Source organism: Salvelinus namaycush, chromosome 15 (assembly GCF_016432855.1).
Source record: "Salvelinus namaycush isolate Seneca chromosome 15, SaNama_1.0, whole genome shotgun sequence".
In the NCBI taxonomy this organism is placed as follows: domain Eukaryota; kingdom Metazoa; phylum Chordata; class Actinopteri; order Salmoniformes; family Salmonidae; genus Salvelinus; species Salvelinus namaycush.
The window spans coordinates 9,644,807-9,672,050 of NC_052321.1; the positions used below are offsets into that span (position 1 = coordinate 9,644,807).

Here is a 27,244-nt window from a genome sequence, read left to right on the forward strand (position 1 = left end):
TCGGTGAAGAATCCAGCTAGGAACTGGTCCGTTTGGTACAATTTTGTGAAACTCATGGGAGACAATACGGCCACATTACCATAACGCTGTATATACAATAGCATCCGATATGAGGCTTACATCTAATTGTTGTACAGGATGAATGAGGAAAGATTAAACTATTTGTGAAATTATGGGATGCTATGTAATGATGTAATGTGAGACAATTGTATTTCTGTGTAAAGTTTCACTTAAGTCACTGGCACGCCCCCATGAACACAGTTAGGACCTGGCGTCATGAGACAGCTTTTTTCTGCTCTTCCAAATAAAACCCCACCTTGAGAATTTCTCAACAGACCATGTTTCTCTCAATTACGAGAGGACAAATGTTGCAGACCAGTTTACCTCGATAACGAGAGGGCCAAGGTTTGAGACGATTGCTGAATCTTTTAACCATCCCACAAGGTTAAACTGTTAGACTATCGATACCGACAGAATAAGAACAAGTCTTTAATATTAATTACTAGTCTGCAGCTAGGAATTCGGTATCATTGAACGCGAAGACCGACAACCGCCGAAACATCTACTCTATAACAACATGAATGAATGTCACCCTGAACTATCCATTCTAACCACGACAGAGAGAGAGAGAGGGCGGACAGACTCTCCAACAGAAACAAACTTTTCAACAGAGATCCCGACGACACACAATATATTGATTGCAATTGTTCCCGAATGAGTGAGCGTTCATGTACAAAGGATTAGCATTTCAATTGTTATAATTATCAACTGTGTGTTGTCTTATCTGTCGACCCCCACTTCCCTTTTGTACACCAAGCCGCGATGCCGGTTTAGCCCACTAGGGCACATTCCCCTATCATTTCTTGTAACCATATTTACTTTGTTTGTTTGTGTGTGCACTTCTGTGATTGTTTAGTTATTTAATAAATAAATGATTGAGACAATTGATGTATGGATGACTCATAGTAAAGGCTGGATTCGTGCAGATCAACAATTTACGACGTTCGGAATGAGACTAACGTGAGGTAAAATAAATAATTCATTAATTAAGAAGACTAATTGATCAGATATTAAAATATCTGAAAAGTTGTATTAGGAAAATTATAACTTTTTCCTTGGTGCCCCGACTTCCTAGTTAATTACAGTTACATGATTAATCAGTTTAATTGCGTAATAATAATTACAGAGAGTTATTTGATAAATAAGTCTTCAGTTTAATGATGCCAAAGACACCACAGTAGGTAGGCCGTGACTGGCCTCACTCTCCAGTACAGTAGGTGGGGATGTATGCACCTAAATTGTGGACATGATCCGCCAACCCAATCCCAAAGAAGAAGAAGAACTCATTCATTGCGAGATCCAAGTAAGTGAACAAATTACGTTTTATCTCCCGGGCAGCGTTCATCTTGTCCCGTCAAAGTGTAGGCAGACCTGACAACCAAAAATAAATTGAAGATCTGCAAGCTAGCTATCTTTGACTGTAGCCTGGCTAACGATGAAGTGATTGTGAAGACACTAGTTAGCCAGCCAACGTTTTTCTAGTCTGTCTGCTGTTAGACATTACTGCCTAGCTACCTCATTATACTGTTTCTACACTTCATCTTATTCTTGGTCGTGATCCATAGTTCCCATATAATCCGATTATTAAAATTGAACCAGTTCTGTAGCTAAAATAATTTGTTATCCTCTCCATAACTTTCCATAAAGCCCAGCCAATGTTTACACCAATGACTGCTTTGGAGGTTGTTTATTTGCTGATGACCTGGCGCTTGAACGTGACGTAAAGTCCAAGCACATTGAGGAGTCCTTCTTGGTAAGGGAAAATATGAACACCCAATGTAAAGTGTCGGTCCCGTGTTTCATGAGCTGAAATAAAATACTCACAAAATCGTATTTCTCTCAAAATATGTGGACAAATGTGTTTACATCCCTGTTAGTGACCATTTATCCTTTGCCAAGATAATACATCCAACTGGTGTGGCATATCAAGAAGCTGATTAAACAGAATGGTCATTACACAGGTGCACCTTGTGCTGGGGACAAAACAATTGCCACTCTAACATGTGCAGTTTTGTCACAACACAATGCCACAGTAGTCTCAAGTTTTGAGGGTGCATGCAATTTCTGACTGCAGGAATATCCACCTAAGCTGTTGCCAGAGCATTGAATGTTAATGTATCTACCATAAGCCACCTCCAAAGTTGTTTTAGAGAATTTGGCACCACGTCTTACTGGCCTCACAACCACAGACCACATGTAACCACGCCAGCCCAGGACCTCCACACCCGGCTTCTTCACCTGCGGGATAGTCTGAGACCAGCCACCGACAGCTGATGAAATTGTGGGGTTTGCACAACCAAATCATTTCTGCACAAACTGTCAGAAACCGTCTCAGGGAAGCTCATCTGCATGCTTGTCGTCCTCTCCAGGGTCTCGAACTGACTGCAGTTCGGCGTCGTAACTGACTTTAGTGGGCAAATGCTCACCTTCGATGGCCACTGGCACGCTGGAGAAGTGTGCTCTTCAGGGATGAATCCCGGTTCCAACTATACCGGGCAGATAGCGTTTTGCTGATGTCAACATTGTGAACAGAGTGCCCCATGGTGGCGGTGTGATTATGGTATTAGCAGGCATAAGCTACGGACAACAAATACGTTTGCATTTTCTCGACTGCAATTTCAAAGCACAGAGATACCGTGACGAGATCTTGAGGCCCATGGTCGTGCCATTCAAACGCTTCCATCACCTCATGTTTCAGCATGATAATGCATGGCGCCATGTCGCAAGGATCTGTCAACAATTCCTGGAAGCTGACATGTCACCCATTGAGCATGTTTGGGATGCTCTGGATCGCCGTTTACTACAGCGTGTTTCAGTTCCCGCCAGTATCCAGCAACTTTGCACAGCCATTGAAGAGGAGTGGGACAACATTCCACAGGCCGCAATCAACAGCCTGATCAACTCTATGCAAAGGAGATGTGTCGTGCTGCATGAGGCAAATGGTGATCACACCAGATATTGACTGGTTTTCTGATCCAAGTGCCTATCTTTTTTTTTTTACAGTGTTTGTGACCAACAGGTGCATATCTGTATTCCCAGTCTTGTGAAATCCATAGATTAGGGCCTAATGAATTTACTTAAATTGACTGATTTCCTTATATGAACAATAACTCAGTAAAATTGTTGAAATTGGTCTGATTATTTTCATTCTTCAGATAACATTATAATGTTATACTGATCATGTACAGTAGCAGTGAAGGCTGGTGGGATGAACTATAGGATGACAGGCTCATTGTAATGGCTGGAATAGAGTAAATGCAACAATATCATACACATCAAAGACATGGAAACCACATTTTTGACTCTGTTCCATTAATTATATTCCAGCCATTACAATGACCCGTCCTCCTATAGATCCTCCCGCCAGCCTCCACTGTACAGTAGGCATTCATCATATGTTGGGATCAGTCAGAGTAATGAGCTATGTGATTGTTTAGCTATTGCTGTCTGTTCTCTTCAAATAGGTCGCCAAGAATACAACAAAATATCAAACATAAAAGATGCCTAACATTACTTACACCAATGCTCAAATTGACGTCCCATGGAACTTTCCCAATTTCATGATCTTTCAAACATTCAAGATTACTTTATTTACAAGGCTGGATTGATGTGCTGCTGATTATCAACAACAACACAGAAAGAACGCGGTCTTTATAAAAGAATGGATGACATCAGCGTAGGCTAGTATACTCTTCACTGATGAATATGATTCATTCATATTATCAAGGCTACTATTTGTTGAAATAGGTTAATCCTATCTAATAGAGACCAATCTCTTTGTGTATGTAGGCTAATCCCACATATCTATGTTTGCGAATCTCAGGCTGAAGCCGTATTTTAGCAGCCCTTGAAGATGTCTCAGTAAAAAAGCACTGATAGGCACACAGCTGAGGGACTTAATAGTATTCCACATCAGGGACTGTGTCTGACTGTGTGAACCAGGTCCTGTATCTATCTCCCACCATTGACCTCCCAAACGATCACGCTGCATCATTATGAGAATTGGTCTGGGCGGTACAGAGCAGAGTAGAGCAACAGGGCAGAGCGAATGAGCCACATCCGCCACTGGAGGGATCAAATCTGTGCCATCTGATGCTCAAGGATTTATAGGTTTAGTCAAAATTGCTTTTTCCCACTGTGGAGATTAAGCACCGTGGGATGTTTGTTGGTCAGGCCAAAGCTGCTGCTTCTTCCCCGGCCCCGATGCTGTTCTGCTGAAGACAATGTCTCAGGACCCACGAGGTGTTAGCCCTGGTAGGGTGTGGAATTTGACTGGAGTTTGAGTGGTCTACAGGGGTATGTGCACCATGCAGGTGGATACTGTGTTGGTGCTGTTCTGCGTCTGCCTCATGGGGGTTGCTGGGAGATCAGCTCATCAAAGAGGTGACAAGCTGGAGACCTACAAACAAAGCAGGTAAATGCAAATTCCATCCCAGGATCTATACATAACACAGACTGGATGTATGGCATTGAATTTATCCTTTGATTGACATTTTATATCTAGACATGGGTTAAAATGTGAATCTGTATTTTTAATAGATGTCCACTTGGTGATGGTAATGTTCTGTTGTCCTCACCTGTTCTGCTCCCCCACCAGGTGATTTTAGACTTATTCAGAAAGGGGATTTAGAGAGGGGACCTATATTCCAGTATCTAATAATGTTCTATTGTTGGATGTTGTGGCTGTTGCTCCATGGGTGGCTGGACTGGATGTGGCGCTATTGGATGGAATGAATATCATTCTGATCAGTTTATGATACATATTTATGGAGCCCTAACTCAACCTAGCCTGGTCCTATCTGTTTTTGACATGTCAGCAACCACAGGAGGTGGCAAGACCGCACAAACAGACCTGGGACCAGGCTAGGGTCAACCAATACTTTGAAGTGCATACAGTTAACAACATATAGAACCAATTATCTGGAACTGATGGATTAAGTGGCAATGAGGCATACCGTATATTACATACAGTACAGTATGTTACAGCTGAATGGCAAATTTACTACAATTGTTGCTTTTAACCTCTACAGGATCATTGTCTCTATACCGGGACGGTTGAGCTAATGTGCGCTAATGTGATTAGAATGACAGTTGTAAATAACAGCAAACTTTCCAGGACATAGACATGTCTTATATGGGAAAGCTTAAATTCTTGTTAATTTAACTGCACTGTCCAATTTACAGTAGCAATTACAGTGGAAAAATACCATGCTATTGTTTGAGGAGATTGCATAACAACAAAAAACTTTTATCACGGCAACTGGTTTGATACATTCACCTCTGAAGGTAAATAATGTACTTACACTCAGTAATCTTGCTCTGATTTGTCATCCTGAGGGTCCAAGAGATAAAATGTAGCATAGTTTTGTTTGATAAAATCTATCTTTATATTCAAATGTAGGAACTGGGTTCTCCAGTTTGAACCTCTGCTGTCTCTGGCTCCACACCCACCCCGCCCAGCCATCTAGATGTGTGATAGTTAGTGTATAAGCTAATGATCCATCATGTATGACATTCCAGGGAAAGTGTAAACTTAAATGTTGTATTACCATATCATTTTTGTATGTTCTCTATAGTTATGTACTTGAACATGTATAAATTGACCAATTCGACACATTTGGGCAGACTTGGTACAAAATATTGATTGTCCAGTATTGCCATGCTTCACTGGATCAATCTGAAACTTTGCACACACACTGTTTCCATCTAGTGGCCAAAATCTAAATTGCGCCTAAACTGCAATAATACATTATGGCCTTTCTCTTGCATTTCAAAGATGAAAATACAAAAAGATGCATGTTTTTTTCTTTGTGTTATCTTTTACCAGATCTTATGTGTTATATTCTCCTTCATTCATTTAACATTTCCACAAACTTCAAAGTGTTTCCTCTCAAATGGTATTAATAATATGCATATCCTTGCTTCAGGCCCTGAGCTACAGGCAGTTAGATTTGGGTATGTCATTTTAAGCAAAAATTGAAAAAAAGAGTACGATCCTTAAGAGCGATGATGTTGTTGCAATGTTATAGCTTTAGGACAGTACATTTTCTAGCCCAGATATAATTAACCGCAAATACATGTTGTCTAGGCATATTGCCTACAGATTCATAATTTTTTTAAATATTATTTTAGATAAACTTTATTTTGACAGGGAGTCAATGCTGAGACCAAGGTCTCTTTTTCAGATGAGCCCTCTATAGCACCACATTACACATACAATAAATACATCAAACTACACATTCATATAGGCCTACACATTAAAATGCACGTTATTATAAACAACAATAATAACCTGCAAAATATGAAATATTCCTAAAATGTAAGAGCTCTCGAGTCCTACAGTACAATGCTAAAAACAGAACTGTGCACCTGTTAATCTCTAGTGAAGATGATAATGATTTTTCCCATCCAAACTGCAGGGTGCCTTTGGACTCACTATCAGCTTTGAGTGATTTATATCCACTTAGTGCATTCCAAAGGCCCTTTAATTTCCTAATCCCACAAACCATGTCTCCTTTAGACACAATTTCACTCTCATGTGATCATGGCTCTTTGAGCTATTTTTACAGTCGATAGTGAAAGTCTACACACCCATTGCACAGTCTTAAAATGTATTCTAATAAGGAATTAAAATTGGATGTTCCTCTACCAATCTACACAACCTACTCCAGATGTTCAAAGTGAAAGAAAAATTATAGAACATTTAAAAAATTTATTAAAAATAAAAAACAAAGAGGTCTTGAATGATTGCATACGTCTTCAAACCTGAGTTCATATTTGGTGGAAGCACCTTTGGCAGCCATTATTGCTGTGAATAATTTCGAATAAGATTCTACCAACTTTGCACAACTCTTAGGGCAACATACATGTATATCCATAATTTTTGTCAAAATTGCTTAGGCTCACTGAATTTGGTTGGGAGTCATTAACGGACACCAATATAAATAAACCTTGTCTCTGATTTTCAAGCAAATTTAAGTCTGGACTGAGACTTGAACACTCAACAACTCTTGGAAAGCTATTCTGGTGTCTTTGGCATAAACATTTGTTGCATTGTGTTGCTGAAAAATGCACCTCTATCCAATGGGTTAGGTTTTGAGAAGAATGAGGTGGGTTTTCATTTAACTAAAAAATGTAATAAAAATAAAATATTGTGTTAAGATATTCAATCACAATTATATTTTCAAGGAAAATTAAAAGTCTTTATTTCAAAGTTACACAGATATTGTTGTAGATAACCACTTTTTCTCTCATGTAGTTTGGAAATGTTATGGTCGTGAACAGATGCCACACATTTTGTAACATTGGAACACAGTATATTGCTGTGAGTGAAACCAAAATGTTAGCAACACATAACTTGAAACAGGCACCATAAACATATATGGCGACGGACTTGAACATGTGTTAATTTTCTCTCTTCAAAAAACAACAGAAGAACACAGTACATCAAAGCAGTATCAGACAGTCTTAGCTTAGCTTAACAGACACTGATGGTATACTAAACCCGACCTCTCACCCCAAAGCTGTTTCTCTAAAGTTCATATGAAAAGCATTCTCTGTCCTCTTGAATGGCATGAAATTAACAACAACAGTCAATTGTACAATCAGCTTCTGAGAAATGCAACGTTTTGTTATGACTGGACTGCTGTGAATCCAATCACGGAACTGGAGCAAACCGATATCCGGACAGAGCAATTAAAAAAATAACTGAGTTTAAATTGGCACCAGTGAACTGCGATGCACTTTCAACTGAGCTCTTCCTTGTTATGTGCACTTAACAGGAGTTGATTAATGACCCTGGTGTTGACTCTGTCAGGCCAGAAAAGGCAGGCAACTGTATAGCAACAGCAGAGCTATAGGAAGCCCCAAGGCAGTGTTCTGCAGACAGACACACACACACACACACACACACACACACACACACACACACACACACACACACACACACACACACACACACACACACACACACACACACACACACACACACACACACACACACACACACACACACACACACACATGCATACGCACACACACAGAGAGACTTTTCTAGACTCTGGCCCTTGGAGGGGATTGGAGATACATTTGTGCCAAGCGGATTATCAACCAGCTGCTGGGGAGGACAGAGAGGAATATCACCCATTACCCATCAGCCCACACCGGTTAGCGCCCAGCAGCGCACTCTCTTGCTCTCTGTCTGATTGTCACGGTAGATAATATCGCTGTCTGCTGTTCTCCTCTCACCATGCACGCCTGTGGGGCACTGTCACAGCATGCACTCGCCCGTAGGCCACCCATTAATCCAGTTGAGGGTTTTTAGGGGAAAATCTATTTTTTTAATTATTTTTTTATGTTTCTGCCGTGACCTGGATAACGCTATCAGAGCGACAAGCGTTCAGAAGTAGGATCCCTTTGAGCGTTGACGAGACGTTCTCTTGAAATAGTGTTTTTCTGAATGCCCTCATGCCCTTGTGTTTTGGGGATGTCACGTTCCTGACCGGTTTTCTGTTATTTTGTATGTGTTTGACGGTCAGGGCGTGAGTTTGGGTGGGTAGTCTATGTTATGTGTTTCTATGTTTGTTTAGGGTGACCTGATATGGCTCTCAATTAGAGGCAGGTGGTTTTCATTTCCTCTGATTGAGAGTCATATTAAGGTAGGTGTTTTCACACTGTTTGTTTGTGGGTGATTGTCGCTGTGTCTGTGTTTATTGCACCACACGGTACTGTCTCGTCTCGTTCGTTCGTTCTTTCCTGTTCATGCGTGCTTCGTTATATGTAGTTTGCATGTTCAGGTCAGTCTACGTTGTTTTGTTATTTTGTAATCCTTCCAAGTGTTTGTTTTCGTGTTTCGTCGTTTGCTTTAATAAATCATTATGTATTCACAACCCGCTGCGTGTTGGTCTGATCCATGCTCCTCCTCATCCGAGGAGGAGGAATATGACGACGATCGTTACAGGGGATGAAAATGGCAACGATTCAGCCTGATTTGGCTCCTTGAGTCAAGTTGAGAGTAAAAGACAAATTTCTGCTTAGCTTTATAAAAAACATGATAATGATAACAACAATATAATATATTGTTAATATATAATATAATGATAACAACAATTTCTACTGTGTCTTACACTGGTTGTTGCTTCTTTGAATTATTTATTTGTTGTTGTTGCTAAACTGCACAAAACTTGCTTTGTAGTTCAGCCTCACAACGGTCTCAGTTTGATTAAAGGTTATCATTACAAGGTTACTATATACTTACGTTGACGCTCTTATGCAGAGCAATTTACAGTAGTGAGTGCATGCATTTTAATTCATACTGGTCCCCTGTGGGATTCAAACCCTCAACTCTGGCGTTGAAAGTGCCATGTGCTACCAACTGTGCCACTCCTGTGTCATTTATTGAATATCTATCACCTATACTGGACTTCATCTTGCCATTTTGACCAGAAGCTGTTTGAAATCATTTTGTGATCTTTTCATTATGCCCAGGTGAATGTCACTATTCCTTTCCCAAAAACAATTAACAATGTTAGAGGGCCATTTTACTGAAGAATGTGTTTGTTTCATATGATTGTGTTTTTCTTTTCATGTTTTATCTTTTCTTTTGATGTATAGTGTAATAATGTGTACTGTATATAGCTATGTATTGTGTAATTGATGTGTATATAGATATGTATAGTTTACTAATTGTTGATTGATGTGTTCAAATATTTTTCATCAACAGATCCAGGAGAGAAACATCAAGAATGGATGATGGAGGAGCTCACAGCAAGACCGCAAGGTTAGAGTTCAATGTCATTGTACAAAACACTGATCAGCAAAAGTGGTTTGCCAACTTGAAGCATGACAGGAAAGGTTTTATCAATACATTTGATATTGTAAATACAGCAAACCTGATATTGTAAAATGCTATCATACTTGACAGTGTACAACATGCATTTGCCCATTGAAAAAAGAGATCCTCAACTTATAGCCTAACTCTAAAAAGACAACCTCTTTTCCTCACTACAGCCCAATCCTGAAACGAGGTCCAGACATGACAAAATCTCCCATGACAAAATCTGAGCAGCTCTTAAGAATAGATGACCATGACTTTACCATGAGACCAGCATTTGGAGGTAAGACTTTACAGGAGTCATATAATGTGTATATTTCTACCTAGTAAAATCATCAGGTTTAGTATGTGAAAAACATGCTCCACTTAAGCTTTGTACCTACCCTGCATCAACAGTAATTACTTTGATGGTAATGCACAAATGGTTTACTGACTCCCTTTAGTTGTGTTTGCTGTTTTGATGTTGCTTAGAGCACCAACGCAAACTCCTTTTTTCCTTTAAACAGGGTCAGACAATCTATCCAATGGTCTTATCAGCTCAGCCCTCTAGAAGCCCTAATGACACCAACAACATGGCAAGATGTATATTGTCATGCTAGTACAGATGTAGGATCTTAATTTGATCACTCTTTTGTTGCTGAGAATTTTCATGAACCCCTACAAAAAATGTCCATTCATTATAATCCACATAATATTTCACATTTCCTGTTGCTGCAGGACTATTTTCCTGCTGTAGCAAACTGTCTCAAATTAAGATCCTATATCTGTACTCTCTCTTTTAACACGGATGTTGACAGAGTGTTTGTGGTTTCATGGTCATCGTACAGGGGATTTGCTGTTGTGGGATTACAGGACATATCCCACTGGGGATATACATTGATTTACATAAATCTTCTGTAATTTCAACATAATAATTGGATCTATGCATTTGTTGAAATTCCACATGGAAACGTTCAAAATCTTTTCATCCTATATTCAATATACACTGAGTATACAAAACATGCTCTTTCCATGACATAGACTGACCAGTTGAATCCAGGTGAAAGCTATGATCCCTTATTGACGTCAATTGTTAAATCCACTTCAATCAGTGTAGATGAAAGGGAGGAGACAGTTAAAGAATAATTTTTAAGCCTTGAGACAGTTGAGACATGGATTGTGTATGTGTGCCATTCAGAGGGTGAATGGGCGAGACAAACAAATGTAAGTGCCTTCAAACAGGGTATGGTAGTAGTTGCCAGATGCACCGGTTTGTGTCAAGAACTGCAACGCTGCTGGGTTTTTCATGGGAGGTATACTCTATGTATATTGCGGGGTTGAACGTATGTAACATTTTATATTTGATTAGACATAGTTTATTTTACCTTGTTTCAATGTTGATAATAAAATAATATGTTTGAATCAATGTAATTGTTTCAACGTAATGCCATCAACCTAAATAAAGAGGTATATCGAAAGGTTGCTGGATCGCATCCCCGAGCTGACAAGGTAAAAATCAGTTTTTCTGCCCCCAGAAAAGGAAGTTAACCCACTGTTCCCTCGGCGCCGAAGACGTGGATGTCGATTAAGGTAGCCCCCCGTACCTCTCTGATTCAGAGGGGTTGGGTTAAATGCGGAAGACACATTTCAGTTGAATGCATTCAGTTGTACAACTGACTAGGTATCCCCCTTTTGAAATAAAATATGAAGCCAAAATTACTGCCTGAACAGTGACTCCTACTGGTATAAGAGGGGTAATGCCCTTCAGTGAGAACAAATCACATTCCAGATACCTACCTCTATGTACCTTGCTTAGCTTTGGAAGCGAGCTGTGAACATTTCTGCCAAGCTATCACGTCAACACACTAGACACATCAGCTTCCATACTCATTCGCGTAAATCACATTGAATAGTTGAAAGTAACTCTTCTAACTTTTCTTACTTCACAAGCTGTATGTGAAAGTAAATTTGGAGTGAGGTTGGGTTTATGTAGGCTACATTGAAATCCGATTTGCCCAACAGAGGACACCATCATTTCAACGTGTAGTCAGGTATATTATCATTCATCCATGGTTGATTGGATCCTAGTTACCATTAGCCCTATAAATAGGATGAATTCATAATATGAATAGAAAATGTGTACCTTAGGATATTGTCTTGTATGTGAAGGATGGTTGGCTGATTTCACATTTAATATATAAGTTATTAATATGTTGGATTCATGTCTCCATCTCAACCAAAAACCTAAGTTGAAGAAAAGGACTAAATCAAATCAAACTTTATTTGAAGTGCATATAAAGTTTCATTTGATTTAGTGCTATTCTTTAACTTAGATTTTTGGTTGATATGGAGATGTGAATCCAACAACATTAATAATTACTTTGTAGTCTAACTGGATATTGAATTGTCATTGTTCAGGCAGGAAGCGTTGGACTGTGGTTTGACATTTTATTTCAATATATCTTTATTTAGGTTGATGGCATAACATACCATTTTACTATCAACATTGAAACAAGGTTAAATAACATACAATATGTCTAATCAAATATGAGATTCAAAGTAATTTAAATATACAGTATATTAAATACAGGATAAAAAATATGTTTTTTTATGTTTCTACATGATGATTATGTTGAAATTAGATTGATGTAAGTCAGGTTAAGTCAATGTATTTAAGTACAAGTTCTACCCTAATTTCAATGTTTACAATGCTGATTGAAATTAGATGAAATCAGTACTGGTTGATTACTATTCCGCAATCCAATGTATTTTTCATGTTGATTCCACGTCACAATACGTTGACAAATTACATTGAAACAACGTTGATTCAACTAATGTGTGCCCAGTGGTCTCATGTTAAGGTTAAATTTACTTTTTGAGTTATTTACATGTTGGGAATCCATAATACCTTTAGGATGACCTCCTTAGTTCAAACATAGAGATACAATGATGTTCGAGGCCAAATGACAAAATGTGTTTCAGAGCACCCACGCAAGCCCATGGATCAAGCAACATGTGCGTTGCTTTAGAATGCATGTGATATTCATGAACCAGAACAAGGGCCAAATATGTCTTGTTTTATGAATACATAAACATAAACAGCTGTAAGTGCAATCTGAGTCTAAAAAGCATCACACTATGAATGACCCCTCTCCTATTGAGAAAGAAAATAGATCTAAAAAAGAGAGATTGGAAAGGCATCCAGATGTTTGCGGCTGCAACAACTGTGATCCATTGTGACCTAATTGTGTTCCTGTACTAAGGCGGATGATGGAGAGTGAAGGTTAAAACAGTTTTAAAAAATAGAATCCAGCCCATCATGGCACAAGCAAATCCATTGGCTGACAATGCAGCACTGAATTTATTGTAGTGTATTTTTTGCATTAGGCTTACACTGACTGAATGAAAGTACTGTATATTGTATTACACATAGTATAGTCACAATACGTGACGTTCTTTGTGCTAGAATCAATGATTATTGAAGCACTTGGCCAAAGCTTTTGATACGGTAGACCATTCCATTCTTGTGGGCCGGCTAAGGAGTATTGGTGTCTCTAAGGGGTCTTTGGCCTGGTTTGCTAACTACATCTCTCAAAGAGTGCAGTGTATAAAGTCAGAAAATCTGCTGTCTCAGCCACTGCCTGTCACCAAATAAAATAAAATGTTATTTGTCACATGCGCCGAATACAACAGGTGTAGAACTTACAGTGAAATGTTTACTTACAAGCCCTTAACCAACAATGCAGTTTCAAGTTCCTTGGCGTCCACATCACCAACAAACGAACATGGTCCAAGCAGTCCATAGATCCCTAAAAAGGTAAGAGATAAGAATAACAAATAATTAAAGAGCAGCAGTAAATAACAATAGCGGGGCTATATACAGGGGGTACCGGTACAGAGTCAATGTGTCAATGTGCGGGGGGCACCGGTGTCGAGGTAATTGAGGTAATTATGCACATGTAGGTAGAGTTATTAAAGTGGCTGTGTATAGATAATATCAGAGATTAGCAGCAGCGTGGGGGGGGGGGGGGCAATGCAAATACTCTGGGTAGCCATATGGCTTGGGGGTAGAAGCTGTATAGAAGCCTCTTGGACCTAGACTTTGAGCTCCGCTTGCCGTGCGGTAGCAGAGAAAACAGTCCATGACTAGGATGGCTGACACCACCTGGTATAGAGGTCCTGGATGGCAGGACGCTTGGCCCCAGTGATGTACTGGGCCGTACGCACTACCCTCTGTAGTGTCTTGCGGTCGGAGAACAAGCAGTTCCCATACCAGGCAGTGATGCAACCCGTCAGGATTGCAGCTGTAAAATCTTTTGAGGATATGAGGACCCATGCCAAATCTTTTTAGTCTCCTGAGGGGGAATAGGTTTTGTCGTGCCCTCTTCATGACTGTCTTGGTGTGCTTGGACCATGTTAGTTTATTGGTGATGTGGAAGCCAAGGAACTTGAAGCTCTCAACCTGCTCTACTACAGCCCAGTCGATGAGAATGGGGGCGTGCTCGGTCCTCCTTTTCCTGTAGTCCACAATCATCTGCTTTGCCTTGATCACATTGAGGGAGAGGTTGTTGTCCTTGCACCACACGGCCAGGTCTCTGACCTCCACCCTATAGGCTGTCTCGTTGTCGGTGATCAGGCCTACCACTGTTGTCTCATCAGCAAACTTAATGATGGTGTTGGAGTCGTGCCTGGCTGTGCAGTCATGAGTGAACAGGGAGTACAGGAGGGGAGTGAGCACGCACCCCTGAGGGGCCCCCTTGTTGAGGATCAGCGTGGCGGATGTGTTCTTTCCTACCCTTACCACCTGGGGGCGGTCAGTCAGGAAGTCAAGGATCCAGTTGCAGAGGGAGGTGTTTAATCCCAGGGTCCTTAGCTTAGTGATGAGCTTTGAGGGCACTATGGTGTTGAACGCTGACCTGTGGTCAATGAACAGCATTCTCATATAGGTGTTCCTTTTGTCCAGGTGGGAAAGGGCAGTGTGAAGTGCAATAGAGATTGCATCATCTGTGGATCTGTTGGTGCGGTATGCAAATTGGAGTGTGTCTAGGGTTTCTGGGATAATGGTGTTGATGTGATCCATGACCAGCCTTTCAAAGCATTTCATGGCTACAGACGTGAGTGCTACGGGTCAGTAGTCATTTAGGGAGGTTACCTTATTGTTCTTGGGCACAGGGACTATGGTGGTCTGCTTGAAACCTGTTGGTATTACAGACTCAGACAGGGAGAAGTTGTGCTTCCCTTTGTAGTTTAATAGTTTGCAAGCCCTGCCACAGCCAGCGAGCGTCGGAGCCGGTGTAGTATGATTTGACCTTAGTCCTGTATTGACGCTTTGCCTGTTTGATGGTTCAGCACCTCAGGAGTAAATGTCAGTTGGCTTTTCATAGCCGATCATTCAGAGTATCTCTACCGCCCCTGCGGTTTCTAGAGAGTTGAAAACAGCAGGTCTGGGACAGGTAGCACATCCGGTGAATAGGTCAGGGTTCCATAGCCGCAGGCAGAACAGTTGAAACTGGAGCAGCAGCACAGCTAGGTGGACTGGGGACAGCAAGGAGTCATCATGCCAGGTATTCCTGAGGCATGGTCCTAGGGCTCAGGTTCTCAGAAAGAAAGAAAGAAAGAAAGAAAGAAAGAAAGAAAGAAAGAAAGAAAGAAAGAAAGAAAGAGAATTAGAGAGAGCATACTTAAATTCACACAGGACACCGGATAAGACAGGAGAAATACTCCAGATATAACAGACTGACCCTAGCCCCCCGACACATAAACTACTGCAGCATAAATACTGGAGGCTGACGATACCCCGGACAAGGCCAAACAGGCAGAATATAACCCCACCCACTTTGCCAAAGCACAGCCCCCACAACAGTAGAGGGATATCTTCAACCACCAACTTACCATCCTGAGACAAGGCCGAGGATAGCCCACAAAGATCTCCGCCACGGCACAACCCAAGGGGGTGCGCCAACCCAGACAAAAAGATACGTAAGTGACTCAACCTACTCAAGTGACGCACCCCTCTTAGGGACGGCATGGAAGAGCACCAGTAAGCCAGTGACTCAGCCCCTGTAATAGGTTTAGAGGCAGAGAATCCCAGTCGAGAGAGGGGAACCGGACAGGCAGAGACAGCAAGGGTGGTTCGTTGCTCCAGTGCTTTCCTTTCAACTTCACACTCCTGGGCCAGACTACACTCAATCATAGGACCTACTGATGAGATGAGTCTTCAATAAAGACTTAAAGGTTGAGACCGAGTCTGCGTCTCTCACATGGGTAGGCAGACCATTCCATAAAAATGGAGCTCTATAGGAGAAAGCCCTGCCTCCAGCTGTTGGCTTAGAAATTCTAGGGACAGTTAGGAGGCCTGCGTCTTGTAACCGTAGCGTACGTGTAGGACCAAATCGGAAAGATGGGTAGGAGCAAGCCCATGTAATGCTTTGTAGGTTAGCAGTAAAACCTTGAAATCAGTCCTTACCTTAACAGGAAGCCAGTGTAGAGAGGCTAGCACTGGAGTAATATGATCAAATTTCTTGGTTCTAGTCAAGATTCTAGCAGCCGTGTTTAGCACTAACTGAAGTTTATTTAGTGCTTTATCCGGGTAGCCAGAAAGTAGAGCATTCCACCCCCACCATCACTGCATCACTGCACTCTATACTCCTCTGTAAACTGGTCATCTCTGTATCCCTGTCGCAAGACCCACTGGTTGATGTTCATTTATAAAGCCTCTTAGGCCTCACTTCCACCTATCTGAGATATCTACTGCAGCCCTCATCCTCCACGTACAACATCCGTTCTGCCAGTCACATTCTGTTAAAGGTCCCCAAAGCACACACATCCCTGGGTCGCTCGTCTTTTCATTTCGCTGCAGCTAGCGACTGGAACGAGCTGCAACAAACACTCAAACTGAACAGTTATCTCAATCTCTTCATTCACTCAATCATGGGCACTCTTAATGACAGTTGTTGCTGCTTTGCATGATGTATCGTTGTCTCTACCTTCTTGTCCTTTGTGCTGTTGTCTGTGCCCAATAATGTTTGTACCATGTTTTGAGCTGCTACCATGATGTGTTGCTACCATGCTGTGTTGTCGTGTGTTGCTGACTTGCTATGTTGTTGTCTTAGGTCTCTCTTTATGTAGTGTTGTGTTGTGTGTTTTGTCCTATATTTATACTTTTTTTTTTTTTTATCCCTGCAGGAGGCCTTTTGTCTTTTTTGCCATCATTAAATAATAATTAGTTCTTAACTGACTTGCCTAGTTAAATAAAGGTTAAATAAAATGCTTTTAATTTAATTAAAGTATCCATTATAGCAATGCGTGAAGGAAATGAAGGATAAATGGTACTGCACTTGTAATTACATGTTTTAAAACAGTTTTTGAACAGAGGTCCAGGATAGTCAATCAATTCTGAAAATCTAATCTCTCATTGAAATTTTTACCAATGCAATTTTATTTAATTACAGGACCCCCTATTCCAGTTGGGGTAGATGTTCAGGTTGAAAGTCTGGACACAATCTCTGAAGTGGATATGGTGAGTTGGATTTCAGTCTCTTTACACAGTGAAGGGTAATCCTTTCTAACCTGGTGGAACGAGACTGATCGCACAATAGCTCACATTCTGTTTGTGAAACAGAAACGTGAGCACAGCCGTTAGTCTGCTTGACCAGGCTAAATCTTTTCCCCAAACTTTAGAAAAAGTATTCCACCATCTAGAAAAATGCTTTCAACCAGAGAAGCCGTTTATTAATATTATGTAATGACAAAAGATGAAGTATACTCAACTCAGATACTGTACCTCACATGTAGAATCCTCCAAACACATACAGTACCTATGTTGCATCCAAATAGCATATTCATCAATAGGCGTGATTGTCCTACAGCACTACCACCGCTCCCACCACTCCCACCACCACCACCACCAACACCACCACCACCACTACCACCACCACCACTACCTCCACCAACACCACCGCCAACACAGCCACCACCACCACCACCACCACCACCACCCACCACCACCAACACCACCAACACCCCCACCATCACCACCAACATAGCCACCACCACCACCGCCACTCCCAACACCACCAACACCCCCACCATCACCACCACCAACATAACCACCACCACCACCACCACCACCAACACCCCCACCATCACCAATCCCACCAACACCAACACCACTACCACTACCACCACCATCAACACCACCACCAACACAGCCACCACCACCACCGCCACTCTCACCACCACCAACACCACCAACACCACCACCACTCCTACCCCCACTCCCACCACCCCCACCAACCTGCTGTGTTGTTTCAGGACTTCACCATGACCCTGTACCTGAGGCACTACTGGAAGGACGAGCGCCTGTCCTTCACCAGTACCAATAACCAGAGCATGACCTTTGACAGCAGGCTGGCCAAGAAGATCTGGGTTCCTGACATGTTCTTCGTCCACTCCAAGAGGTCCTTCATCCATGACACCACCACGGACAACGTCATGCTGAGGGTGTACCCTGACGGCAACGTGCTTTACAGTCTGAGGTAGCTCCACTGTGTTACAGCCCTGCTACACTATAGCCACCGGGCGTCCAGCATTGCCAGGAGCCATCAGCCATTGAGGAAATACTTCCTTTGAAATCAATGAAAGCTGCTGTACTGCCCGTGTTGCGCACGCATTGCATCACGTCCAAAGGCGGCATCCAAGCTTAAGAATAGCAGAGGTTCAATTCTCACATGTTCATTCTTTCTTGTGAAGTGAAATAATGAGAAATAACAACATGCTCTGATATTTACAACTTCGCAAAGAAAGTTAATCTGTGTCGTTTCCAGTAGGTGCAAATAACGCATTGTGTGCAGAACAAGCAAGGAGGTAGGGAAAGCCAAGCATGAGCTAGCGAGATCCTATTGGTATGTTGTAGCATGTGTTCTTAATGGAGCTCTCTCTGCACCACTAATTGTAGAACCACTGACATTTAATATTTACTTGACTATTGTTTCTGGCGTTATCCCTAAGATCTGGAAAGCGGTGCATGTCCTCACCTTACATAAAGGTGGAGATCCTTCTGACTTAGATAACTACGGTCCAATTTCCAAATTCTTGCCATTCCAAAGTTTTAGAATCTCTGAATAACTTTCCCCTAAGAACTTTTTTAACTATTCACTCTGTTCTTAATGTGCACAAATCCGTTTTTTGACCTGGACATAGCACGGTTTCAGCAGCTACACTTGCTTTAGATGATGTGTTAAAATTGGATCATAAAAATCATTGTGCTGCCTTATTTATAGACCTTCCAAGGCCTTCGATGCCAATGACCATCACATTCTTATTCAGAGGTTGACTGAATTAGGCCTGGATCAGGCTTGCAAGTGGTTTGAAAAGTATCTGTCAGACAGGACTAAATGTGTGATCTTTGATAGCGTTAAGTCTAGTTTCCTGGATATCACAAAAAGTGTACCGCAGTGGTCAGTACTGGGACCTGTTCTCTTTACCATTGATATAAATAATATTGGTCTATCTGTTAAAATGTGTAATATTCATCGGAATGCAGACGACACTGTTATATTTGCCATTGACCCAACTGCTGACCAGGCTATGTTAGAGATGCAATCTGACCTTGTTACTTTACAGAAAGCCCTGGTTGGTTTAAAACTTGGACTTAATGCAGGCAAAACTAAATACATGTTTTTCTGTAGTTCTTGCAATGTTTCAGATGGACTACATATGTATTCTATCAAGGCACAAGGCGAGACAGATGCAGACACAGGAGGCAGATGGTTGGAGTCTTACAATGTTTATTAATCCAAAAAGGGGTAGGCAAGAATGGTCGTGTACAGGCAAAAGGTCAAAATCAGTTCAGAGTCCAATAGGTACCGAAAGGCAGGCAGATTCAAGGTCAGGGCAGGCAGGGTGATCAGGCAGGCGGGAAAGTAGTCCAGAGTCAGGCAGTGGTCAAAACCGAGAAGACTAGCAAAAGAGAATAGAAAAGGAGTACGGTGAAAAACACGCTGGTTGACTTGACTAAACATACAAGACAAACTAGCACAGAGAGACAGGTAACACAGGGATAAATACACTGGGGAAAATAAGCGACACCTGGAGCGGGTGGAGATAATCACAGGGACAGGTGAAACAGATCAGGGCATGACATATTCATTGGATGGTTCTCCCATTGATCGGGTTCCTGCCAACAAATATCTGGGCATTTGGATTGACAAAGACTTCATGTTTAAAAAACATACTGTTGATCTATTTAAGATTTAAAGTGGGCTTATTTTTTTGAAATATATCTTGTTTTTCCCTAAGTAGCAGAAAGCAGATTGTGCAGTCAACTTTCCTGCCAGTTCTTGATTATGATGACATCATTTACCAGATTGCAGCAGCCACTACTCATAAACCATTGGATGCTGTCTACCATACTGTAGCGCCATACGTTTTATCACTGGTGACAGGTTTAATACTCACCACTGAATTCTGTATCAAAACGTTGGCTGATCCCCATTAAAGTCCCATAGATCAATTCATTACTCGCTTTTTGTTTACAAAGCCCTACTACACAAGCTTACAACTTACCTAACTTCGTTGCTAACGTATAAAAGAATGAGCAACCAAACCCACTCGCAGGATTTATCTCTTGAGGTCCCTCTGGTCTTGACCAATTTAGGTAAATGCTCTTTTAGTTTTAGTACCCTCCAGTGTTGGAATAACCTACAAAATTCCTTTCAAATTGATTCCCTGGTGCTGCTAGGGTAGTTTAGTTGCTTTGATTTATTGTAGTGGTTTATTTGTTAAAATGGTTGTGTTGAGGTTGTGCCTTATGGTTATTTGTATTAATCTTGTTTTAATTGTAATGTAAATTATTCTTCCTGTTGTGAGAAAATGTTTGTACTCAGAGCACCATTTGGGAATGAAACCCTGGTCTCAATTGGACTACCCTAAACAAATAAAGGTTTATAAAAATGTGTATATTTCCGTTATGGAACACCTCCTCTCTGAAGTGTGCGTGTGCACAAACTCAATTTGGCATTGCACTCATTCTAAACAATGCCTTTTTCTTTTTACTTTGGCAAAGCGTCAAGTGTATAAAACTTTGTGCACTGGATTCGTAACATATTCTGGTTTTGGAAACAGAAACATTTATTGAGATCAGATGTTTCATTGATGAGAAAATGTGCTAAATGTTGGGCCAGTTTTACCTACTTCCATCCTCTCCCACTGCCCACGACTGGTCTTCCTCTCACTACCATATTTGGTGGTGAGAAAACAGCTCTGTGTAGCAGGTAGAATGTCACATTGACGCAACGCAACGCGTACAGTGGAGCTACAGTGTTACCACAGACAGAAGGGGAAACCCAGACAGATTACAGGGGCTATAAAGCTGAAGCATCTATGCTTGTGTTGCCCAACAGTCCCCCACCCACTTCCCTTCCCTTCATTGAAAATTAATGGGGCTCAGTTGTTTCATCGCCCCACCCCACCCCCCCCAGCACTACACAGCTGAATCAAATAACCAACTCAAGCTTTGATCATTTGAATCAGTTGTGTAGTGCTAGGCTGGGAAAAAAACAAATCGTGCACCCATGGTGGCCCCAGGACTGAGTTTGGTAAATCCTGCATCAGGGCACACCATAGCAAAAGGTTTTGCAACGGAACACGGAAACAAGCGTTTCTTTTGGACAGGTTCCGATAGCACCCCGTTTCGGAACGTTTTTGTGCTAGCTGAACACCACCTTGGTTTGATAACTAACCCTTAAGGGTGTTGGATTTAGTGCTGAAATCCTTTTCAAGTTGACTTATCTGTCACGCCCTGACCTTAGAGATCCTTTTTATTCTCTATTTTGGTTAGGTCAGGGTGTGACTAGGGTGGTTAGTCTAGTTTTTTTCATTTCTATGTTGGCCTCTATCTTGTCTCTGATTGGGGATCATATTTAGGCAGCCTTTTCCCACTGGGTGTTTGTGGGATCTTGTCTACGTCTAATTGCCTGCAAGCACTACATTAGTTTCACGTTTCGTTTTGCGCTTTATTGTTTTCTGTGAGTTTCATCCAATAAACATGTGGAACTCTATGCACGCTGTGCCCTGGTCCATTAATTCAACCAACAATCGTGACAGAAGATCCCACCACCAACGGACCAAGCAGCTTGCCCAGGAGGAGCAGGGATCCTGGGCCTGGGAGGAAAGCCAGGAGTCGAGGACATCCTGGACTTGACAGGAAATAATGGCAGGAGACAAAAGCCTGCCATGGAAACAGGCGGAAGCAGCGAAGGAGGAACAACGACGACGCCAGGGTTCGCGGACAGGACGCAAGCCCAAAAGATAGCCCGGGGGAAAAAAGTGGGGGTGAGGGGGCACACTGAGTGATCAGCGGAGCCGAGGGGTGAACCAGAGCCAGTCTGGGAGTCAAGTGAGGAACTCGACGAAAGATTCCGGAGAGAGGCGTTGGCGTTGAGAGCGCTGCAGAGCTGGCGTGCTGAGGAGCGTGACACCAGTCCGGTGTCATTTGCACCAGTTTCACGCATCTGGCCTCTAGTGCGCCTTCCCAGTCCAGTACGTCCTGTGTCGTCTCAACGGACTCGGCCGGAGTTGTGTGTCACCGTTCCGGTACAATGTGTGCCGGTTTTACGACCCGTGTCTCCAGTGCGCCTCCACAGCCCAGTGCGTCCTGTGCCAGCTCCTCGCACTTGCCGTGCGAAGGTTATCATCTGTCCAAGACATGTTGTGCCAGCTCTACGCTCCAGACCTCCAGTGCGCCTCCACAGCCCAGTACATCCTGTGCCGGCTCCACGCACCAGGCCTCCAGCGATGGTCTGCAGTCCAGAGCCTCCAGCGAAGGTTCGCAGTCCGGAGCCTCCAGCAAGGGTTCCCAGTCCGGAGCCTCCAGCGAGGGTTCCCAGTCCGGAGCCTCCAGCGAGGGTTCCCAGTCCAGAGCCTCCAGCGAGGGTTCCCAGTCCAGAGCCTCCAGCGAGGGTTCCCAGTCCAGAGCCTCCAGCGAGGGTTCCCAGTCCAGAGCCTCCAGCGAGGGTTCCCAGTCCAGAGCCTCCAGTGACGGTTCACAGTTCAGAGCCTCCAGTGAGGATCCATGGCCCGGAGCCTCCAGTGATGATCCATGGCCCGGAGCCTCCAGTGACGATCCACGGTCCGGTTCCTCCGGCGACGATCCACGGTCCGGTTCCTCCGGCGACGATCCACGGTCCGGTTCCTCCGGCGACGATCCACGGTCCGGTTCCTCCGGCAACGATCCACGGTCCGGTTCCTCCGGCAACGATCCACGGTCCGGTTCCTCCGGCAACGATCCACGGTCCGGTTCCTCTGGCAACGATCCACGGTCCGGTTCCTCCGGCAACGATCCACGGTCCGGAGCTTCCGGCGACGAACCACGGTCCGGTTCTTCCGGCGACGATCCATGGTCCGGAGCTTCCGGCGACGATCCCCGCACCAGAGTCGCCACCAAAGAGGGCGTATCCACGAGCGGAGCGGGGTCTACGTCCCGCACCGGAGCCGCAACCGAGGCTAGATGCCCACCCGGACCCTCCCCTATAGAGTCAGGTTTTGCGGCCGGAGTCCGCACCTTTGGAGGGGGGGTACTGTCACGCCCTGACCTCAGAGATCCTTTTTATTCTCTATTTTGGTTAGGTCAGGGTGTGACTAGGGTGGGTAGTCTAGTTTTTTTATTTCTATCTTGGCCTGGTATGGTTCCCAATCAGAGGCAGCTGTCTATTGTTGTCTCTGATTGGGGATCATATTTAGGCAGCCTTTTCCCACTGGGTTTTTGTGGGATCTTGTCTATGTCTAGTTGCCTGCGAGCACTACATTAGTTTCACGTTTCATTTTGCACTTTATTGTTTTCTGTGAGTTTCATCCAATAAACATGTGGAACTCTATGCACGCTGCGCTTTGGTCCATTAATTCAACCAACGATCGTGACATTATTGAGGCATATGAAGGAGGCCTATTTGTTGGACAGCAAAACAAAGCTATTGAACATGCTACTTAGTAATTATACATGTCAGATCCTGTGTGTGCAACCCTCCTTGGTTGTTAAATTGGACAATGAGTTCATTGAATGGATGATATAAATATAGATCTGGTGGTGCATGACATAATTTATCTGACAAAGTTAGGACCTTTTAGTGACAGCCATTTCATGAGACAGGTGGACAACACTGTTGTAATCAGGACTGTATGACAAACATTTTCCCTTCCCTTGCCAGTGTTCTTCATTGAACAGATTTAATCAACACCAGTCCAATTGTAAACAAGACAGCCGCCAAATAGAGACCTCATGTAACCTTCAGTGACATCGGATATAACATTCTGTAGACTCCTAGCAATTAGACCTAGATCACCTACATGGAGTTGACATTGGAAAAGCAGTCTCAATCCCCAACAACTTTTTGTTAAATTATTTTAGGCCCGGTAGATTAAAAATTCTGTTTTCCTGTGTTTTGTACCATATTTGTACACCAGATGATGAAACTAACACTGTCAAAATATGAAAATGTAATCAGTGTTATTTCTACATAGGACATTCTAATCAGCAGGTTTTGCATGGGTGGAGTTTTGGCTTGCTTGGTGATAAATCATCAGGCGGAATAAATTAATAGACCAATAACAATGAGAGTTCCAAACTTCTCTCCCAATAACAGCTAGTTTTCAGGTTACATATCACTCCCATCAGGCCCCTCCACTCTGGTGGATTGATCCCCGCACCACAATCCTAACTGGGGTTAATGCACTGCTTTGGTGCCCTTTACCGCTCCGCTCAGACCTAGCAAAAGTATTGCTTAAGAAATAGTTTTTTGCTCAAAAGCTATTTTCTTTATTTTTTACCATTATTACGAAAAACTTTTAAAATATGGTACTTAATTGTTGCCCAGAAATTATTTGATATTGAGATAAAAACTTCTTCACCTGGCATTTTTTGTTTCATACCCTATTCAAGTAAGCTTATAATAGTCATACTGATCCATTTCAGCTACAGCTCAGCATAAAGGCAACAAAAACAATCAAAGCAATTCACAATTATAATCATCACTTTGTATCCATAGTAAATTCTGGTCAGGCATAAGTCAGGCTCTGATGTCACTTTTGTTCTCACAGAGTCACGGTCACGGCCATGTGCAACATGGACCTGAGTCGCTTCCCTCTAGACACACAGACCTGCTCGCTGGAAATAGAGAGCTGTGAGTGCACCTCTCAACTTTACTAATTACCTACACATCTCTGATGACATTTGATTATGTTTTTATCACATGATCAAAGATAAGCAATCATATTTATATGAGGTATTCATTGGGGTTTTTGAACATTCTCTCGTCAGATGCTTACACGGACGATGATCTCATGCTGTACTGGAAGAAAGGCAACGAGTCACTGAACACAGACGAGAGGATATCTTTATCCCAGTTCCTCATCCAGAAGTTTCACACCACTACAAAGCTGGCCTTCTATAGCAGTACAGGTAACCCTGAAGTCACAGATTGAGTAGATATTACAAAGACACATTATAGCCCATAGTTGTATTTACAAAGACGACCGTGGGCCACATTAAATTGCCTTGCTGGCCACATTTGGCCCGCTGGTCGTGAGTTTCAGACCCCTGCAGTATGGGAATGGAAACAGGTGAAAAGGACTGGATCTGTGTAGAATATCAGCTGTGTTTATTTTTCTTCTCAGGCTGGTACAACCGTCTGTACATCCACTTCACCCTGCGACGTCACGTCTTCTTCTTCCTGCTCCAGACCTACTTCCCAGCCACCCTCATGGTCATGCTGTCCTGGGTCTCCTTCTGGATTGACCGCCGGGCCGTCCCCGCTAGGGTCCCTTTGGGTAGGAAAGGCCTTTGCCAGAAGGACCAGGACGTTTTATTGGCTCTAGGCTAAATTGATATTTCCATGTTTTATTTGAGATATAGTACAGTCTTGCTGTCTTTCCAACAGTGATTGTGAAGTTTGTTTGGTCTCGACAGTGCCCCAAATAAAGATTGACATCAACTGTAAAAGATCAAGCCAAGACCTGGACTAAAAAGCTATTTCAATGGAGATCTGTGTCTGGGTAACTGTCCCTAATGTCTTTTGACTCTGTCCAGGTATCACCACAGTGCTCACCATGTCCACCATCATCACTGGAGTCAACGCCTCCATGCCCAGAGTGTCCTACATCAAAGCGGTGGACATCTACCTGTGGGTCAGTTTCGTGTTTGTCTTCCTCTCGGTCATAGAGTATGCAGCGGTCAACTACCTCTCTACCGTGCAGGAAAGGAAAGAGAGGAAACTAAGAGAGAGGGTACAGTTTGTTTCATTTCATTTGCATAAAATGTTTTTCTGCTTTTCTGTATACTTTTATTTTTAGAACTACATCTGGAGAACAACTTTGCATGCTGTATATTTCTCTATATGCCAAATGTTGTGGCATGTGGAACTGAAACTGCATAAGATGCCTCAGGAGGAAATCAAATCAAATGTTTTTTGTCACATACACATGGTTAGCAGATGTTAATGCGAGTGTAGTGAAATGCTTCTGCTTCTAGTTCCGACCATGCAGTAATATCTAACAAGTAATCTAACCTAACAATTTCACAACAACTACCTTATACACACAAGTGTAAAGGAATGAATAAGAATATGTACATACAAATATATGAATGAATGATGGCCGAACGGCATAGGCAAGATGCAGTAGATGGTATAGGTTACAGTATATACATATGAGATGAGTAATGTAGGGTATGCAAACATTATATAAAGTGGCATTGTTTAAAGTGGCTAGTGATACATTTATTACATCAATTTTTCCATTATTAAAGTGGCTAGAGTTGAGTCAGTATGTTGGCAGCAGCCACTCAATGTTAGTGATGGCTGTTTAACAGTCTGATGGCCTATTTTAACTCACACAGCCCCTGAAAACTTTTCCTGCCACGAACAACCTTGTTGAGAAGCCCTAAGCTCGAAAATTACTAAATACATTAGACATCAGTAGATTTAAAGCCACTTAAGTTTTTGCAGTTTCAAATTATTGTCCTTTAATTCAACCTTTTTCTTTTTTACTCCCCGCTATCTGCAGTTGCCGTGTACATGTGGCATCGGAAACCCTGACGACGCCATGTGCGACCCCCAGATCACTGGCTACACCACCATGGACGTCAACAATATAGGGAACTATGGCACCGCAGGGAACTATGGAATGCCAGAGAACGGAGGCAGGCAGGAGAGGATGTTTGCCCAGGTGGTTCTGGGGGATCCCCAGCTCACGGGCCAGGTAAAGAGGCCAGGCTATGTGAACATTTGGATAGATACCCACGCCATAGACAAGTACTCACGGATGGTCTTCCCTGGTTCCTACGTCCTGTTCAACATCATCTACTGGTCCATCTACTCCTAA

The 27,244-nt window shown here is 42.7% G+C and overlaps 1 protein-coding gene across 1 annotated transcript; it reads left to right on the forward strand.

The window, feature by feature from the left end:
- Nucleotides 1-4,358: 4,358 nt before the first annotated feature.
- LOC120059828 (gamma-aminobutyric acid receptor subunit rho-1-like) lies at nucleotides 4,359-27,244 on the forward strand. Its single transcript, XM_039008880.1, has 10 exons — nucleotides 4,359-4,474; nucleotides 9,782-9,838; nucleotides 10,069-10,175; nucleotides 17,323-17,390; nucleotides 18,185-18,408; nucleotides 24,965-25,047; nucleotides 25,185-25,325; nucleotides 25,541-25,693; nucleotides 25,953-26,149; nucleotides 26,927-27,244. Exons 1-10 carry the CDS (start codon nucleotides 4,359-4,361, stop codon nucleotides 27,242-27,244), a joined length of 1,464 nt encoding a protein of 487 aa, XP_038864808.1.